General features: G+C 36.6%; 1 protein-coding gene across 1 annotated transcript in view; it reads right to left on the bottom strand.

The window, feature by feature from the left end:
• Positions 1 to 305: 305 nt before the first annotated feature.
• The window catches only part of LOC129268202 (uncharacterized protein C05D11.1-like), a 29,592-nt gene continuing 10,199 nt past the window's right edge, over positions 306 to 19,698 (bottom strand). The window contains exons 9-21 of the mRNA XM_064104815.1: positions 18,716 to 18,826; positions 18,037 to 18,180; positions 15,686 to 15,862; positions 15,049 to 15,151; positions 13,648 to 13,778; positions 12,888 to 13,068; positions 12,349 to 12,434; positions 11,191 to 11,342; positions 10,343 to 10,529; positions 9,653 to 9,796; positions 8,971 to 9,131; positions 7,943 to 8,095; positions 306 to 6,424 (exon numbers count right to left, since the gene is read on the bottom strand). Of these exons, the coding sequence (XP_063960885.1) occupies positions 6,373 to 6,424; positions 7,943 to 8,095; positions 8,971 to 9,131; positions 9,653 to 9,796; positions 10,343 to 10,529; positions 11,191 to 11,342; positions 12,349 to 12,434; positions 12,888 to 13,068; positions 13,648 to 13,778; positions 15,049 to 15,151; positions 15,686 to 15,862; positions 18,037 to 18,180; positions 18,716 to 18,826 (1,782 nt within the window). The 3' untranslated portion in view covers positions 306 to 6,372. The remainder of the gene's footprint in view (positions 6,425 to 7,942; positions 8,096 to 8,970; positions 9,132 to 9,652; positions 9,797 to 10,342; positions 10,530 to 11,190; positions 11,343 to 12,348; positions 12,435 to 12,887; positions 13,069 to 13,647; positions 13,779 to 15,048; positions 15,152 to 15,685; positions 15,863 to 18,036; positions 18,181 to 18,715; positions 18,827 to 19,698) is intronic.

The raw sequence follows: 19,698 nt of genomic DNA, 5'->3' as shown, positions 1-19,698 counted from the left end.
ATGTTACAGGGGGCAGCTATTTAGCCAAAGATAGGGTCTTCATTCATGTATAAAGTCATTTGCAGCTTATAAAAAGATTTATTTAACAGCGGACCCATATGTTGACAAATCAGCAACGGGAACTTGCTATATATTTCTCTGACCTGTATATATATATATATATACAGATCAGTGGTATCACCAAAAAACCAACCAGTAATGGCCGGGGGAGTGTGAGGGGACTGACAAGGTACCCATACTCGTCCAAGCGTCTAAAAAATAAAGTTGACCTCCCTAAATGGCACGCCAACAAACAACAAAGCATATTAATCTTGTATTTCTTAATGCTATTTTATTAGAATGACATTCACACACAACGTAGAGACTCAAGTGTACAAAAGGCACAGAAAAAAAACATGTTCTTTACTTTCCTTGTCACAAGAAATCATGACTTTTTCAAACTTCAAGGTTGTTTCTTCATATCACCTTGACTCCCAACTTCTGTACTTCCCATAGACTTTAATACAGGGTTCAGTCGGTTCCAGTCAGCGATGGGTTAATGCTCTTGGTTCATATACTTCCGAAAGTGGACCTGTAGACCCCCTCAAATTTGATGGGCTTTTTTTTTTTTTTTTAATCTTTACATTTTGTTTCTGGACCCTGTTACATAATACTTAGCGATTTGAGGGGCTGATTATTATGAATGATCATACACAATATTCATTGCAAATTGTTGAAATCGGCCCATGGTCGATTGCTAAGCCCTATGTAACTGGGCCCAGGGCTCCATAACACAAAGCGTAGTTACTGATCATACGCTTAATTTTTACGAATGAACGTACATTGTAAACAATCATGAAAATTTGTTCTACGATCATTGCTAAGCTTTGTGTTACGGGCTCCAGAATATAATAATTTTTACCAGATACCTTTCTTATCATACCAATATGACTGGTTCATGTGCCGAATCTTCCAATCATATATCATAAAAACAATTTCATTTTCTCTTGCAAATGATTTCAGGGCCCTGTCTTACAAAGATATACGATTGATCCAATGATCCAATCAATCGTAACTCTATGGAAATCCATCAGTGTCATAATTTTTTTCTATGGGAAATTTGCACAATGTCCTTTGTAAACAAAGAGAAGCACAGTGAATTTTCACGAAAGTAATGCGTGAATATACATGAATGAATAGAAAATATTTTGAACAAACTTGTATAATACATGTTGATGTTGCTGACCGTTCATAGTTGCGATTGATCGGATCAATCGTAACTCTTTGTAAGACGGGGCCCAGCTCTTGGTGAACCACACTCCAGTAATCACTGCTTGTGCCACGTTGGAGATAAGCAACAAAGTGCATACTATTTCATTAAAATGGGCCTTGTTTAAAAGCAAAATATTGCATAGACAGGGTGCATATTTTGAAAAGAAGTAAATAAATTTTAGAGTTTGATATGGCCAATATTTCTTGGCATGAGTTGATGCAATGGGTATATTGTATCCTTCAGATCAGAAATCGGAATGAAAATAATTTCAATATCATAAAAATCTATTTTTTTATGGCCGAGTTTCATCGAATACGCAAAAGGTTACTTTGACCCCAAACATCTAGTCAATTTCTTATCTTTATAAGTCAATGCTATTTACACTTGCTAGAGGCACAAATAAATGGAGTTATTCAAGGTTTGCATTTAGGGTCTCAGTTGTTACTATTTCTTATGGCAGAGTCTCATCAAATACGCAAAATGTTACTTTGCCCCCAAACATCAAGTCTATTTCTTATCTTTATTATTTCACACTTGCTAGATGCCCAAATGAATGGAGTTATTAAAGGTTAGTATTAAGGCTTTTGGTTGTTACTTTCATCCATCAAAATTAAAAATAATATATTACTTGCCCAGTTTAATGTTAAATGATACATGTACACTACATAGGTCTATTCATTTAAGAATAAATATTCAAAAGGCCAACTGGTTGTTATGCCAAGTCAGCATTGAATCTGCCGGACAGAGTGAACATTTAATCATTTTTAAAATTTCAAGTCTGTATATTTTCAATGGAATAAATTCTATCATCAATGTCATCAACTAATGAGTGAGAATCGAACCAGTGCCTTAACATCAGTGCAGTGTCGAACGAGTCTTAACTCTAGCCCGACACCTTTACCACTATATCATGAGTAATGGAGTTATGTGCTTTGCTCTCATTTATTTTTCATTATTATTATAATGTGATTAAAGAATATTTCAGAATGTCTCAGCTAAGCTTTGCTATTTACGTATATTAAATGAGGCAGAGTAATATATGGAAACGGCAGGAAGTAATTCCTCAAAAAGCTGTGCGCACCAGAATCGGTAGACTACATGTAGCTTAGCAGGGGTAATATAGGAGTGCCTTGAGCACCTAGCAAGGTGGATACGTGCGCTATACAAATCCTATATTATTATTATCCAATCCTTCCATTATGAAGATTATTCAGACCTGCCAACCTCTGGGAATGAAAAACTGTATTCTGTGATAAAAAAAACTGTATTTTTCCCAAAAAAAGTGTATTTCATATTAAAATGCTTGGCGCACTCGCTCATCGCGGCGCTCAAGCTGCATGTAAGCTAAAGTGCGCACTGCTCTTGCAGATGAAAAAAAACCCATTAAAACATGTGTATATCTCACCCTGGTTTTAACAAAATGATTGAAAAAAAAAACAAGTTACCTGAAATTACATTGATCTAATAACCATATTTGTGTACGTTTTATGAAATAGAGACATATAGAGATTATTTTTCTCAATAAATTACGATTTAGTAAAAAAAAAAAAATACATTTTTCAAAGAAAAAACGTACTGCCGTATTTTGGTTGCAAAAACGTACTAAATACGGCTAAAACGTACTGGTTGGCAGGTCTGGATTATTGGGCACATAAATAATAAAATATACAAAATGAAAATATAAGGCTATGGCTATCAAGGTGTTCCATTATTCTCAGAAATACAAATAAATAAAACAGCAGAACAATAAACAGAGAACCATCTACTTAAGGATGACAGTGTATAGCTCACGCAAAAAAGATTACAAACGTCCATGCCTACAAGACTTTATCAAACACATCTAAATTGCACAATGCAATGTGTCAAACATAAGCAACATCCAAACGCCTATAGCAAAACAGGTATCACGGAATTTAAGTAGAATCATTTCTTGAAAGACTGATAACACGATTCATAATCAAAACGATCTCAGTAGTAAGTATTTTCAGCCGCAATTATATGCATAGGAGAAAACATGTATAAATGTGTACAAATTTCACTAAACATCATCGACATCACTGATAATTGAAATAATATAACCATCATCATATCAGTATAGACTGAAATGACAAACGCTACTTGACTTGGTTACTTTTTCCTTCTCTGCTAATATTTCAGCATATATTTACTAGCTATGATGCAGTACATTATCAAAATAATGCATGATTATAAAGTGAGAAAGAAAATCAATATTACTAAGTATATCACAATCACTGGAAAACAGATACTTATTCACTTTTATGCTTCAGAACGAGTAGACTGATATAAAAATAAACTTACAAGTTAAAGTCCACTATATGTTTCTCTATAATTCGTAATGACTCATATGAAACTAAGAATAACTTTCCTGTCCTTCCACCATATTTTCATTTGAAAAAATCTGCCCCAATTACACAAAAAATTACTAGAGTTCATTTTCAAGTCGATTGCCATGTATAATATGAAAATTAGACTCTTAACCCTAAAAAGACTGGGGGGGCTGATTCAGCCCCCCCCCCTCAACATTTTTCGCGATAAATCTGCCGTGCAAAATTTTTTGACCACGTCGCTCGCTGATTTTTTACTTTCAAGTCTCGCGCAACTTTTGAGACCAAAATTGTGACCCCCAGGTACGCGGTTCTGAAATTACGCAACATTTCGTAAGTGCATGCAGACCAAAAATTACTCAAAAACGTGAATTTGTGTACAAATCCAATGCAAATAGTGCTTTTAGCCAAAATTTATATATGTATCATTATTTTTCCTTTTACTGCTTAATATCAATTGATTTTATCTTTTTTATGGTCAAAATAAAGTCCCTGACAATTTCCATTGAAAAAAACAATTAAAAAAAAAAGTAAAAAAACAAGGAAATACATAAGAAATTAAGAAAACAATAGAATACATAAGAAAATAAATGTGATGTTGAATTAAAAAAAAAAAAAATTTGATCAGATGCCTATCTAGAGTATGTGAAACAAAAATGAGCATTTTAGGGGCATTATTTTATTAATTAGAGCAAACTTATGATTTTATGCATAAATTAGCATAATTAATGAGCAATGAGATTTTTTGCAGAATTTGATATTATAGTTTTGTAGATAATGCCATGGGTAACGTACGTGCCAATTTTAGTCGCGATCGCGCGGTCAACGGCAGAGATCATAAGGGGGGGTTGAATCAGCCCCCCCCCCAGTCTTCTTAGGCGTTGAAATAGCCCAGTCTATTTAGGGTTAAGATATTGAGCGACTTGCATGACAAGTATAAATTTGACTGTAATTTGAACAAATTATGATTGTCAGAAAAGTAGAAGGTGATGAAGAACTAAGACTTATGCATTCTAAGCAAAAACCTAGCTTAACAAGAAAAAATTCATTTTAATTGTTCGAGCTTGAAATATCAAGCTCTTTGTATGGGAGTAGAAGAAACTTACGTTCAATTGTAAATGTAGAGTAACACCCAAAATCATGCGCAAATCCATTGAATAAACACAAATTTGTAGTTGATTCGCCTTAAATTGCTACTCAACTCTCTTGTATTTCTAAATACACTCTAATGTGAGACTTGGGCTTGATTTGAAATTGAACGCAGGTTGATTGCAATTTCCCACTTGTCTCTAGTTACATGTACATAGAACGACTCATTTACATCCCAATTCTTTATAATCATATTTCTTTTAACAGTATATTGCTAACAACAAACAATAAAAAAAAAACGCACTGAAAACAACATCTTGCCGACAGATTCAATTTGATTTTACATCAAGACATGCCACATGCATATTATGCTTGAATAAATTAGAAATAACGACAAAGGTGAAAGGCCACTGCTTGGAATAAATACAAAATACATGAACAACGAAGGACGTGCATTTATGTTTTAACACAACCTCATTTTTGGCTATTTTTTTTTATGAAAACAGGAAATCATAAATGAAAAAAAAATGCAGCATTTTGCCGAGTTATATATCTATCTCTTTGAGAGATATGCTATTGTGCATAAATACTAACTAATATTACTTCATGTACATACATGATTTGCCATAAAAGGCACAGATTCCTATGAAACTGTTCAATTTCACAAGTGGTGAAAATTACTGGACATTGAAAATGAAACAACTCTAACTAGGCCCTTGAAATCAATAACGTGTTCATAATTCCTGCCTGTTTCTTATTTCAAGTACTAGTATATCTGCTTGAATTTTTAATACAAACTGCATTTTCAATTAAAAGTACAAGTACCATTAAGTACCATTGTATCACATTCATAATAATAGCCAGGGGAGTGTTTCCCAAACAGTTTTGTCTGTGACTTTCAATGGCTAGTTATGTCTCAGCCAATCAGAAGCAAGGATTTCAATAGCTTATAACACATGTTAGTGAAAATCACTAGCAAACTCTGCTTAAAATGTTCCACCGAATATCAAGTAAGATATTCCCGGGGAGCAGTTCATCAACAGTTTTTGTCTGATAAGTTGTCAGATCTAAGAACTTTCCTTGAATTTGATTGGCTGAGAAGCACAGTTACTATGGTAACTGTCAGATAAAACAGTGTCAGGACATTTGCTCTTGCAACAATTGCTCCGGGCTTTATTTCGTCTAAGATGTAGGGTTAGGGTTGCAATAGGGTTTCATGTTAGGTTTAACCAGGGTTAGGTTATGGTAGGGTATAGTGTTAAACCCAGGGTGGAAGTAGGTCATTTGATTAGTGTGTGGAATTTAGAGCGGAGCAACTGTCGCAAGAGCAAATGTCATGGAACCGATTAAACATAATTTTTTGGCTAAAAAGTCTGACAAGTCCTAAAATGCTCTGCGGAGCAGATCAAACTGATTTTGTATAACTGTACACCAATTTGAGCTGGGTAGGTTGTCTGTGAAATATCAACTATATCCTTTGCAGCCATCTTTGCAAAAAATATATCCAAGCAAACAAACTACTCCTCATTTTCAAGAAACAATGCGATCAACATGTCATTTATTTCAAGGGTCTATCTTCACAGGAAGAAAATATCAGTCTATGAGCAATTACATACTACTGTCACAGAATCTACGAGCAATCAATTGTCAGAGAATCTTCAGCTGTTGTCATGGAAACCTAAGACATCATTGTAGACCTTCTTCAAGCGAAGCCATAATTGTCAGATTACGGTTGAATCTGAGGAAACAAAGAAAGAGAGAGAGACCAAAAATAAAAGAAAATTCAGACGATCTTATTACCATCAACTGATCATTTCCTCTCTCTTAACAGGAAGTGGACAGAAAAATAAACATGTTGTTTGTTTTTTCCCCAAGCCATGGCATGTTTTTCTTCAGCAAGAAATTTATCAACATTGTGCTGCACTCAACCCAAGTGAGGTGAATGGATACCTGATAGGAAGAAATTCCTTATTCCTTGAATGCTTTTGAGCATCTATTTGGGCAGTGCAGATAAAGCCCGGATGAATAGCAGTGCTTTGTAACCCCCTGACAAATCCAGTTATTATTTTTATTATCATCATTATTATTACTATCATCTACATCATCATGCTTATCTGATAAGAATGAAGTATGCAGAATTCATTCTTATAAGTTATGGGCCATTTTGAGAAAAAAAAATTGAGGCCGTGTCATTCAGTTACTGAATGTAGTTTTGTTCAACAATTTTTCTAGATGTTCTGGTTTGTGCACCCGAAACTAGCTATATTTGTGTTGTTGTTGTTTGTTTTTGTCTTTTATTCTTGCTTTGTTTTCTTGGAATGTATAATTCGCCATAACTGCAGATGTAAAAAGATATATATATATATATATATATATACATGTATACATATACATACATACATATATACAGTATATGTGATGTATATTTTTTTTTGTGTGAAGTATCTCTATTAAAAAATCATTGAAAGATAACAAATTATGCCTATCTGATGAAAATGTCTCCACTTCTTTGTGACTCATTTTCTGTTCCTGATTTTTCATCAACTTGAGCAGGGGATAATGTTACTTCTCAAATTTGATTAGCATTTCCAGTTGTTGGAGAAGAGCGTCCAATTATCTCCTGTACAGTCCAATTTAACGCAAATTGCAACACAAAGGAAATTATGTGTAGCAGTCTTTAAAAAAAATGTGGAGCAAATTGCAATGTGATACCACGGTCCCGACTAACAAAGACTTGCGATTGATCAAATCAACTTCAACTATGGAAAGCCAGCAATGTCTACATCTAAAATGCATGTTTGCTGACAATGTTTCCTAGATATGATGTATACTTTATACATTCATTGTTTCTTGACCTTTCAGTGTGCTCTGAACATATTTCCTGTAGAAATAAATCATGACATTGATGGATTTCCACATAGGTAAGGTTGATCAGGGCCCCGTCTTACAAAAAGTTACGATTGATCCGATCAACTTCAAGTATATGGAAATCCATCAATGTCATAATATTTTCTTCAGGATATGTGCACAATATCCTTCGTTAACAAAGATAAGAACACCAAATTTTCAAGAAAAATATGAATATACATCATACCTAGAAAATATTCGAAACAAACTTGTATTTCGGATGTTGACGTTGCTGGCTTTCCATAGTTGTGGTTGATTGGATCAATCGCAACTCTTTGTAAGACGGGGCCTAGGAAGCATTCCTTTTGGTACTCTATTGAAAGGAGCTCAGTTTCCATAACACACTTACGCTTTGAAGCTTTCCTTGATTTCATCCACCTTCGACGACTGACAACAGAGGGCGCAATTCGCCTTGGCAGGGTCAAAGAGCAGGCTGAAGTACTTTTGTCCGACTCGTTTCAAGTCTTCTATGGTCACTTTTGAGATCTTCTGCAGTAGCTCCCTATGATATGGATAAAGAAAGTTTAGAGTTTGAGAAATAACTCTTAGAGGTAAAATAGCGAAGCTCAACTTCTGGTATAGAAATTTAATTTTGGTGAGTAAATGGATGGAAGTAGTCCTAAAGTATTTATCAAATGTCAGAATGCTTATTTAGAACAACAAAGATTAATTTCAGTAATTCAGAGTTACTTGATACTTCATTCATTTCATTACCATTTGCTTTTCTTTTCTAACACAAGGAACAACATAAGGGACCGCACTACAAACTGACAGGCATATTGCAGCAATACCAAACCCTGATAAGGGTATTATTGATGTTCCTCCGATGTGAATAGCTTTAGCCAGATCCTCGAGCGTCATGGTATATTTTGTATTCTGGAAATGGGTGTGGGCATCATGAGCAAAATTACAATTACAGTTATAGTTATGAGAAAGGAAACAATTAGTACAAGCTATCAAATTTGTCTCATGATATTACGGACAAGTAGACTTAGTGGCAATTTACCATACAGTATTGTAGGGGCGTCGTGGTCTATAGGGGCGTGGATTCAAATCCAAACCAAGACATGTTTTCCTTCCTCAAGACATTTATCCACATTGTGCTGCACTCAACCAAGGTGAGCTGAATGGGTACCCAGCAGGAATAATCTTAAAATGCACTGAGGAGTGAGGATGGAAGGCAGCTCGGGCTAAAGCTGGGGTAATAATAATAATAGTTTGACTGAATGGGTATCCAGGTGAGCTGAATGGGTACCAAGCAAGAATAGTCCTTGAATGCACCGAGGCTGGAAGGCAGTTAGAGCTGAAGCTGGGGTAATAATAGAAGATCATTTCTAGATAGATGGCGCTATATAAATGCCTATTATTATCACCTACCTGTTGTAATGCTGGTCCACCCCTCTGAGATAATTCATCATGGATTCGTTAGAAGTAGAGGCAACGGTCTCTTCTCTCTCAATGATCTCATACAAGACACTGCTTATCGCTGTCTCAACTTGACCGGGGTGGAACTCTGTCTTTCCAGAGAGATATCCCTCCTAAACACACAAATAGAAACACTACCATCAAATAATCATACTGTTAGCAAATCTGACCCCCATTTTTATTTCACGACACAATGTGCTCAAGCTATAATATTTTTATTTAAGCAATACAATTGCTCAAGCTACAATATTTTTATTTAACCAATACAATTTTTTCTCCATTTCAGGAAATCTTAAGTAATTCATTTATTTTCATGCACGTCTCTCCCTTGTAATGAAACAAATTACAAGAAAACTGATTCTCCAATTATCATCACCTTTTTTTTACATTCTTACGGAAGAAAATTTGAATGAATGTAATTTCAAGTCTCCAAATAAAAAAAAACACTGGAATTGAAATCGTCAACTCGCTCATGCATTGTTATGATGGAATGTAATGGCCTACAGAGGTAAAAAGCTAACAAATATAAAATCTAGAATTGCCATAACTTCATTTAATTTTACTTTAGCAATTTTAATACCTTCTTCCACCTGAAGTAACCTGTAAACAAAGTTGACTAGCTATATATACATACCACAATTTCCTTGGCTTGTTTGTACGCGGAGACCACATGGGTGCACTTGTAGAGCTGGAAGTACATCAAGCCTTCCTCCGGTCGGATGTACATGCTGTAATGATAGGCGAAACCTAGACCTCTGATCTGACGCCACATAGGACCCTGAAAATCATACAAGATGGATATATTTGAATCAAGGGCATATTCTGTGTTTGGCTGGAGGAATGAGTTGTACTAGAAGTATTGCTCTCCATAAGCAACAGCAGTAAAGAACAGTCATGATGACCATGAACAGAATTTTCCAAATCATCAACCTTATATTCATTGTAATCTTCCTCCCAAATATTATTACCATCATCCCTACTATCGCTACCACTATTTTTATCTGCAACATCATCAAGATTACTTTCATCATTGTCCTTGTTACCATTATATTAATTTTAATCATAATTAGTCCAATTATTCTAATCACCATCATCAACACCACCACCTTCCTCTCCTCCTCCTCCACCTCTCTCCTCCTCCCCTTCCTATCCTCCTCCTCCTCTTCCTCTCTCCTCCTCCTCCCCCACCTCCTCCTCCTCGTCCTTCCCCCCCCCCTCCTCACCCTCCTCCTCTCCCCTCCTCCTCTCCCCTCCTCCTACCCCCTCCCCCTCCTCTTTCTCCTCCCCCTCCTCCTCATCATCATCATCATATCCTCAACTTTACCTCCAGAGCACAAAGGCACTCCATGTAGACCATCACAGCCGGTAGATCGGGGTGCGCACAGCTGTCAACACAAGGGACGGTTGCGACAAAGAAAGCCGACTCAACGGAACCCACACCAACAATCTGACCGTTTGGCTTAGATAAGGTTTTGTCTCTCAGTTGTAAGGACAGCTGGGGACCCTCAGAGCTGAATCAAGATCAATTGATTTTTAAATTAATAACGAGACGGAACTTGAGACACGTATATCATGGTGAGCTACACTATATTTAACATAACTTCATTTGTTCCAATAGTATGAGCTTCTCCTAATACTACTATTAAGTACTACGGATACTACGATGAGTTGAATACTGTAGGTCTCTGGCAGGATGAATTCCTTGATTGCATTCAGCACTGCTGAAGAAGGTTGTCCACATTGGGTGATTTCAAGTTCGGTGTTGGCCTTGGTGTTGAAATTTTGATTTCTTCCCCTAGCTCCAAAACTTATTCAGAGTTTGTAAAACTGATCCAGATCACATTATTGACATCTCAACAACTAGTGAGTGACTTTTCGGGACCATCTTCATTTTGTGTTTGGTGTTATAATCGTGTAAAAATTGACCTAACTGTACACCAACACCAAGAGGTCAACACTGAACTTGAAATCACCCATTGTGAGCAGAAGTCAACTGTGTCTGACCAACCCTCGATCTCCATTATAGGTGTGTCATGCACGTGCACAAAAGAAATAAGATCTAGGACCAGACCGAACATAACTTTTCCCGTTTCGCCCAAAATACAGATTTCTTTTAATGGCCTTACTACCATTCCAAACAAAGAAAAACATTTCTGAAAAAAAAAATGTTACCTCTTTTCTGCTGCCTTCACTCCTTTCTCGATGAAGTACTGTTGCCATGGAGATTGAGGATTTGACAGTTTCTTCATGTTGGCTGCCATATGGATTCTGACGTTTGAAGATGAGGTCAAGAGGTCACGGAGAGAATTGAGGTTCTTGATGACCTGTTGGGTTGGTGAATATGATGAAGCTAATTATTTAAAAGGCAACTTGATTGTCACTGCTGAAATGACTTTTACATGGCCTTGTTTGATTAAAGAGAAATGCCGGTTGTGGTAACAATCTCAATGGCTTCTATCAGAATCCAATACAGAGATCAACGTATTTGCATAAATAAATAAAAATATGTGCCAAAGGACTCTGGAAGAAAATGTGTAATTGCTGAGGAATGAGCAAAACAAACAAGGAACTCCATCAAATGTATTTTTTCAAGCAATTATGAATACACTGTACCACATATGCTTTTCTGTGTTAGTGATCATAAGTGTCAGTTTTCAGCTAACATTTTACGATTTCACTAAGTTTAATTATGGAAATGTACTAACTCTAGATCTATGATAATAGAATGACAATTAACCTTTATTTTAAAGACTTTCTCAGGAAATAATAGTTTGCTGCAACTTCATTCTGTTAGTTTTTAAGATTTTTATTTCAAATCATGCAAAATGCTTGTTTTTCAAACCCTCATAATTACGGTAATTCATCGCTTTTTCAATGACCATTGTGGTCTAGTGATTCCGACTCTCGCCTTTGCAACAAAGGGTCGTGGGTTTGACCCAAGGCGTAATTTCCCTCAGCAAGAAATTGATCCATACTTTGCTGCACTCAACCCAGGTGAGGTGAATGGGTACCCAGGAGGATGAATTCCTTGAAGGCATCAAGCATCTTCAGGAACTGAAACTAAAGTTAGGGTAATATACACTGAGCCACTGAATGAGCAACTATGTAATCTGCACCTTTAAATGCTCTTTATCATCAATGTTGGGTCAGAGGCAGTCTCAGACAAGACCGACCAACACAATGATCCCTAAGACAGAGAGAGAGAGAGTCAAATACAAATACAATTGTACCAAGAATCGGCCAATGCTGAGACAAGCTACTAGACACACCATCTTGAGATATGCTTTGACACTGAAGTGGACAGAAAGACAGACAGGGATGTGAACTTACAGTTGATGGGTCTTGGCCGAGTTGATCTAGTAGCTTGTTTAGGAATGTCTGCTGTCTGATCATGGAGGCAACGTGGTGATTACTCTCTGTAAGATAAAGAAAGAAAATAATTATCATCAGAAGAATTGTATCAATTAGCACCAGATCATAAACAGCAGCATAATTCATCTCAAGCTGCATCACCAACACCACTATTATCTTATCTTCATCATCACCCCATCACCACCTTCATCATCACCATCATCATCATCATCATCATCATCATCATCATCATCATCATCATCATCATCATCATCATCACTATCATCATCTTCATCATCATCATCATCATCATCATCATCATCATCACTATCATCATCATCATCACTATCATCATCTTCATCATCATCATCATCATCATCATCATCATCATCATCATCATCATCATCATCATCATCATCATCATTATCATCATCATCATCTTCATCATCATCACTGCATCATCTCTGTATCATCATCATGATTATAGCAGGTGCAGTAGTTAGAATAAAGGACCTAACCTGGTGAATAATTGATATCCCTGAGAACCGTGAGCGCCAACGTCCTGCCGTCTCTCTTGAGCTTGGCGACATCGTTGATCATCTTCTGAGCGACAATCTTGATCCTGTCGGCGGTGAACTGAACCTGGAACAGAATTTCCTGAAGCCACTGCACGCCCTTGCTGTATTTCTCCTCTTCCACCTACGGTAAGGATGAAAATTTGAGAAAACTCAAACAAAAATTATAGCTTCCGTACTTAGAAGAGTTGCGATTGATCTGATCAATCTCAACTCTGGAAATCCGTCAATGTCATAATTATATTTGAAATGTACCTCTTTTCCATTGGAAACAAAGAGGAGCAAACCGATTTATCAAGACAATGATGAATGTACAATTTGAATGGATGTTTGCATTTTATGCTTTCCATAGTTGTAATAGACTGGATAAATTGCCACTCTTTGTAAGACATGACCAAAATGGTCTGTATCTAAACTTGGGTTTATAAACTCGGATCGAAAGTTGTGATTAACCTTGGAGCTGTAAAAGAGGTTTAATTGATCTGCACAATTTGCACTTGAATCATCCGTAGTTGCTTTGGAACAATAACTAAAATACTTTTTCCACCATTAAAACGGGACGGAAGACTGCTGCAAATGTAAGACACAGCCTATGGCCTATAGGCAAATAAAACATGAATGAAAAAAAAAACCAGGTCTATAGGGTCAATGGAATCCTTTATCCTTTAACGCTAAAATCATTCTTACTGTACAATCAACTCACCTTGATGACAATACTAGCAACCTGTGAAAACTTTCCACATCTGAACCTGCTACCCCTGATCCCAAGCGATGATCTGGTGGCTAGTGTATCAGCCGCTAACTGAGTGATCACATCCTCGTGAGATACCACAGCTACAATCGACAAAGAGGAAAATGAAAATTGTTATATAACAATGCACCAGTATCAATGGGGTATGCACATGTGGATATTCTTCATCCCTTCCCCTCTTGACCACGGTGTATTATTTTCCCTTTTTCACCATTCTGTGTATTGGTAGGCTCAACAACCTGTCACAATAGCTCCAATCAACTTGTTACCCACAATTATTATTATTATTATTTGTTTGGCGTCACTTGTGCCTGGGAGACGAAAAGCGAACTGAATCACTATGACCCATAGGTCTCTCCTCCCGATATAACTGATTGGGGGGAGTGCAGGTGGACCACTACACCGGGGTTTCCCCCTACTCTTATACGAATAGTGCAGTGGGTTCTTAACGTGCAAAGGTGGTGATTCTCCTCTACACGGGGCCTCCATTTAACGTCCTATCCGAGGGACGGAGTGTTTTCCAATGTAACATAGCCTGCATCTATGAAACATGGGAGAGACGTTTACACACAACGCACTGGCTTCAGTCATCCGCCCGGGGTGGGCTCGAACCCACGATCTTTGGTTCGACGTTCAGACGCATTACCGACTGATTCAACAACGCTCTCAACAATGCTAATTTTTATCATCATTGATATCCTTGACAGTAATATCATAGACAACAAAATGACACCCCCCCCCCCAAAAAAAAAAAAACTCTTCTCCTCCCACAGGTACATCTTTTACAGATTGCTCAACTTGCCAGGAATATTTTGTTGTTTTCAGTCTCAATGAGCACTTTTTGACTTGGATTTGAACAGAATGCAATTGAAAGTGTATGCATTTCAATTTGATCATTAGTCTAAGTCAAAAGATTGAGGACAATGAAGTATGAGAGTGCACACTCCAAAACTTGACAATTTTTTGTTGTAAATTATTTTTTTTAGACAAGTATAACTTAAATAATAAAAAAGGTCCTCTCAAGAAAGCATAATTCCTCCCCTCTCTTATGAAAAAGAAGGGGCAATAATTATCATCAAATACAACACATTTTAGAAGTTTGAGAGTACACATTCCAAAACTTGACTTGACTGATTTCTTCATTTTTTTGCAGGCATTGTTTTGCGAAGAAAAGTAAAAATACAAAATGTTCTCTCAAGAAAGCAAAACTCTCCCCCTATGTTATGAAAAAGAATAGGCATTATCAATAACAAACAATGACCCTCTCCTAAAAGGGTTATGTAACAACATGCAACATTTTGCCCCCCCCCCTCACCTCACCTCCTTCCTCAGCCAATATAGGGAACCACTTACCTCCATCCCTAGTGATGGGAGATTCAAACAATAATTCCAGATAAAGAGGAAGGTACGGCTTCAGAGTTGCATCTAGCTTGGATGTATCCAACAGAACTGAGAGCTAGGAAACAATTGGGTAAAAAATACAATCATACTTATATTGGTTCATCCGGCCCAATATTTCTCCATTCTAACTTCACTTCAAGAGCTGCTCAAGCCATAATAATTTGAGAGCACTTGACATACGAACTTACAAATATAATGAGGGACATCATTTCAGGAAGTTCTAACAGAAAATTTAAATGTCAGATATACATACTGTATGGAAATGCCAAGCTACCTTTCTGGATATTGCCAATACAAGACCATGAAAATGCGTTTCTTATTGGTTAACGTTTTGTTATTATCATTCATTTTGATTCGGGTAAATCCATATTTACTTTTTTCAAAGTATGGAAATGAATAGAAAAACAATAAATGTTGTCAATTTGAGCACAAACCAGAATAAAGTAGACCTCATAAAAGCTGTGCAGCTCTTTGTGTAATTAAGTATATATCTGAAAAAATATTGCTTTTCACAGACAACTGTTATAAGTTGCTAACATCCAAGCATCTAAATAAATACTACGTAGTCATGAAGAAAAAAATGTCTTACCTTGACAAAGTTTGTGTGGATATCATCCAGCTGAAAGGTAAAGGGTAGTGACTGGAGATCCAGACCAGTATCACCGGCCCCACCCTGGAGGTTGCTGTAGCGTTGGAATGGATGAAATTGGATGGATCCTGTGTCTGGGATGGGGAGTTTGGTCAGTAGCTCGGGAGGTGCTTCTTTCTGTGGAGAAAAAGATATGGCATTTTTGTTTCGTGAAGAGAGATTGGTGGGATGGTAAAACACCTCTTTTTCCTCCAAAATGTACATAAATACAAAAATACAGAATTGATTTTGATTTACATCAAAATCAAGGTTTTCGTTGTAGATGCCATAATGGCAAAGAGAAAAATATTCCTATATCACATCTTTAAGCTCAAAACAAATGTATCATTACACCTTGCATGTTATGCACACTCTACACTCACTGGGGAATCATTAAAGCAATGAGCTTACCCCATTCTCCTCATGGCTTTCTCCAGTATGTCCGCTTTTGATTTAAGCAAGTTTATTGTTACACCATTCATGCCATGCACAATTAGGGACAGTGATTTTCCGCGATCGCCGTAAACGGACGGAATTCGGAATTGGCCTTTTGAAACGGAAAGTGGCTTTTCAAACGGAAAATCACAGAAAACATGTTTTTTCTCAAAATGCACAAAATATCAACAGAAATTAATCCCAAATCCTCAACAAAATATGAATATCAACTGGAAGAAACACAATCTCACTTTGCTACAACAATCATGACAATCAACACATCGTAACTACACTCAAGCCCCTCGATCGTATCTAAATTAGTTTACACTCACGTCCGCATATAAGGCAGAATACGGCCGTGTGTTGCTGCCCTCTGCGTTCGGTCATAATATCATGATCACGGTGATTCAACAAATAAAAAATGGCGGATAGGTGATAGGTCGTCGACTGATCAAAACCATATCCGAAAAGTCCCCAAATCAGTGATAAAATCTCATTTAACCATAAAATAATGCTAATAATATGAAAGGTGAGGATTTATTAATGTTGATTATGTTTCTCTAAATAGTTTTTGAGCTCGAATCTCTTTGATTAAAGTGGATTTTAAAGCGATGTTAGTACTTTGGTAGATGCAAATTTTGACCAGCGCTAGCATTTTGACATTGCGTATTGGTATTCTATGTAGACGGAATTGTCACTTTTTCATACATGTACACAAAGTCTATGGGGAAACGGAATTTCCGTTTTCAGACATGCTGAAACGGAAATTGAGATTTTCTGAAACGGAAAAGGCAATTTTTAGAAACGGAAAATCACTGTCCCTACACAATCTCCACTCCCTGGGGAGTAATTCAAACAGTGATCTTACCTCATTCTGTTCATTGGCTTTCTCCAGTATGTCTGCTTTTGATTTAAGCAAATTTATCATTACAACATGCATGTTATGCACACTCTACATTCCCTAGGGGATAATTCAAACAGTGAGCTTACCTCATTCTCCTCATTTGCTTTCTCCAGTATGTCTGCTTTTGATTTAATGCTTAAAGAGCCGGGTTATTTGGACCCATCTCACAGCCGAGGAGGGCGGAATCTGCCCCCCCCTGAGATCTCGGCCGTCGATCGCATGAGCGCCGCAAAAATTTGCACAGTGGTAGTGTGCAATAAAATCTACAAGGCTGTATGATTAATTTTTCTGAAAAATTAAGATTTTTTTAATGAATTAATTATGCTTATTTATGCATTAAATGAAACATTTGCTCTAATTAACTTATTATGGCCCCAAAATTGCTATTTTTTAATTCACAGACTCTTTGTAGGATTCTGATCAAATGTACATAAAAAAAATTTGGTATCGCAAATTTTTTCTTATGTATTGTATTGTTTTTTAAATTTCTTATTTCTTTGTTTTTTTACTTTTTGTTTTTTATTGTTTTTTTGATGGAAATTGTTGCAGACGTAATTCTGATCACAAACAAGACAAAATTAATTAATTTTAATCAGTAAAAGTAGAAATAACGATACATTTATGAATTTTGGCTAAATACACAATTTGCATTGGATTTGTACATGAATTCACGTTTTTGAGCAATTTAGGGTCTGACATGCACTTACATAATGTTGCGTAATTTCGTAACCGCGTATCCACGCGGTTAAAAGTTGCGCAAGACTTGAAAAAGTCAAAAGTTGCGCGAGACTTAGAAGTAAAAAGTCAGCGAGCGGCGTGGCGGTTTAATCGCGAAAAATGTCGAGGGGGGCAGATTCCGCCCCCCCCCCCCCATCCCTCCCTGGCCTTTTAGGGTTAAGCAAATTTATCATTACATCATGCATGCTATGCACAATCTCCACTCCCTGGGGAATATTTCAAACAGTGAGCTTACCTCATTCTCCTCAATGGCTTTCTCCAGTATGTCTGCCTTTGTTTTCAATCCCTCTTCACCGAGAGCAGCTACTTGGCTGGCGACTCGTTGCTTCTCTTCGTCGGCCATGTCTTTGGCCACCGCACCGCTTGGTTCTCCGATGATCTGTACATGGAACAGAAAAAAAACATGGATTTATAACTCAACTAGACGGATTCTCGACTGCATGCATTTGAAGGTTATGCCTAGAGCTATCATTGCCAGATTAAGAAAATATCACATACCTCACTTCTAAAATATTGAAACAATTGCCTCTGTAACCACTGACCTTGTTTAGCAAAAATCGCATCAGGTTATCCTCACGACACTGATCACTCAAACAGTTCTTCAATCATTGCCATAAAGATATATTTTCAGGTTCATAATGACCATTCCAATCTTTGACCCACAAAACTAATAAAATCTGTCACTTCTCCAAGCATATGCATACTTGGACCAAGTTCGAAATCGATCACTGAAACAATTCTTCAGTTATAATTGCAAGAAGATGTTTCAATGTATAAAATCACCTCATTGACAATGGAAATTTCATCTTGGTACCCCCAAAACTACATGTAATCTCATAATCATAATTCCCGCATACTTGAGCAAAAGAAAGATTGCATTCAGATTTTGGAAATGGAAGAATACTTGAACTTACCATTACAGAGGGAGGATCGACAAAGTATTCCTTGAGAAGAGAACACCAGAAGGGCTTCTCTTCACTTTGAAGGCGGCGGAAGTCATCCACTTGATTCAAGCGTTGCTTCAGCTGAAAGAAAATAATGGTAATTAAAACATTTTTTTAAAGGGATTCCAGCCTCGTATCAATGATTTTAATGAACTTACATTTTAAAAAATGAGAAAAAGATATGAAAGGTTTGATGGAAATCCATCACAGAATAACAAAAGTTATGAACACTTTATTATAAAGTTTTAATTTTGAGGAGTCACATGCAAGCAGCTGACCATTTGTCAAGAAAGAAATTTAGAGGCATCCCAAAAGCATTTTGACATTTTGAAATTTCCAGAACAACTGTAATGAGTTGAATATTTGCTAATAAAGAATGGTCAATGTCAGATTCCGCTATACCTATAGTAAATTTGAACAATGACTTTGTAACTAAAGTAAAACTTACATTTAAAGGTCAAGTCCTCCCCAGAACAATGTTGATTTGAATAAATAGAGAAAAAGTAAGTTATAACATTTTAAAGTTTTGCTTATTTTTCACAAAACAGTGATATGCACAACTCAGTAACATGCAAATGAGACGGTCGATGATGTCCCTCATTCACTATTTCTTTTGTTTTCTATTGTTTGAATTATATAATATTTCATTTTTTACAGATTTTGACATTAAGGACCAACTTGACTGAACCATATAGTATTAAACAATGCTAATCCCACATGTTCATGGAGGAATTAATTGTTGTTTGACTTGACAATGAGGAAATTAAAATATTTGATATTTCCTATAATAAAATACACAAGAAATAGTGAGTGGATGACGTCATCAGTCTCCTCATTTGCATACGGACCAGGATGTGCATATAACTGTTTTGTGAAATTTAGCAAAACTTTATTGTAGAAAGTCAAAAGGGGCCTAAGCTTTCGATCCTAGCAGAATCTTCGTCGGAGGCAAA

The sequence above is a fragment of the Lytechinus pictus genome, chromosome 9 (genome assembly GCF_037042905.1).
Source record: "Lytechinus pictus isolate F3 Inbred chromosome 9, Lp3.0, whole genome shotgun sequence".
Taxonomy (NCBI): Eukaryota; Metazoa; Echinodermata; class Echinoidea; order Temnopleuroida; family Toxopneustidae; genus Lytechinus; species Lytechinus pictus.
This window is presented reverse-complemented; position numbering and strand designations above follow the sequence as displayed.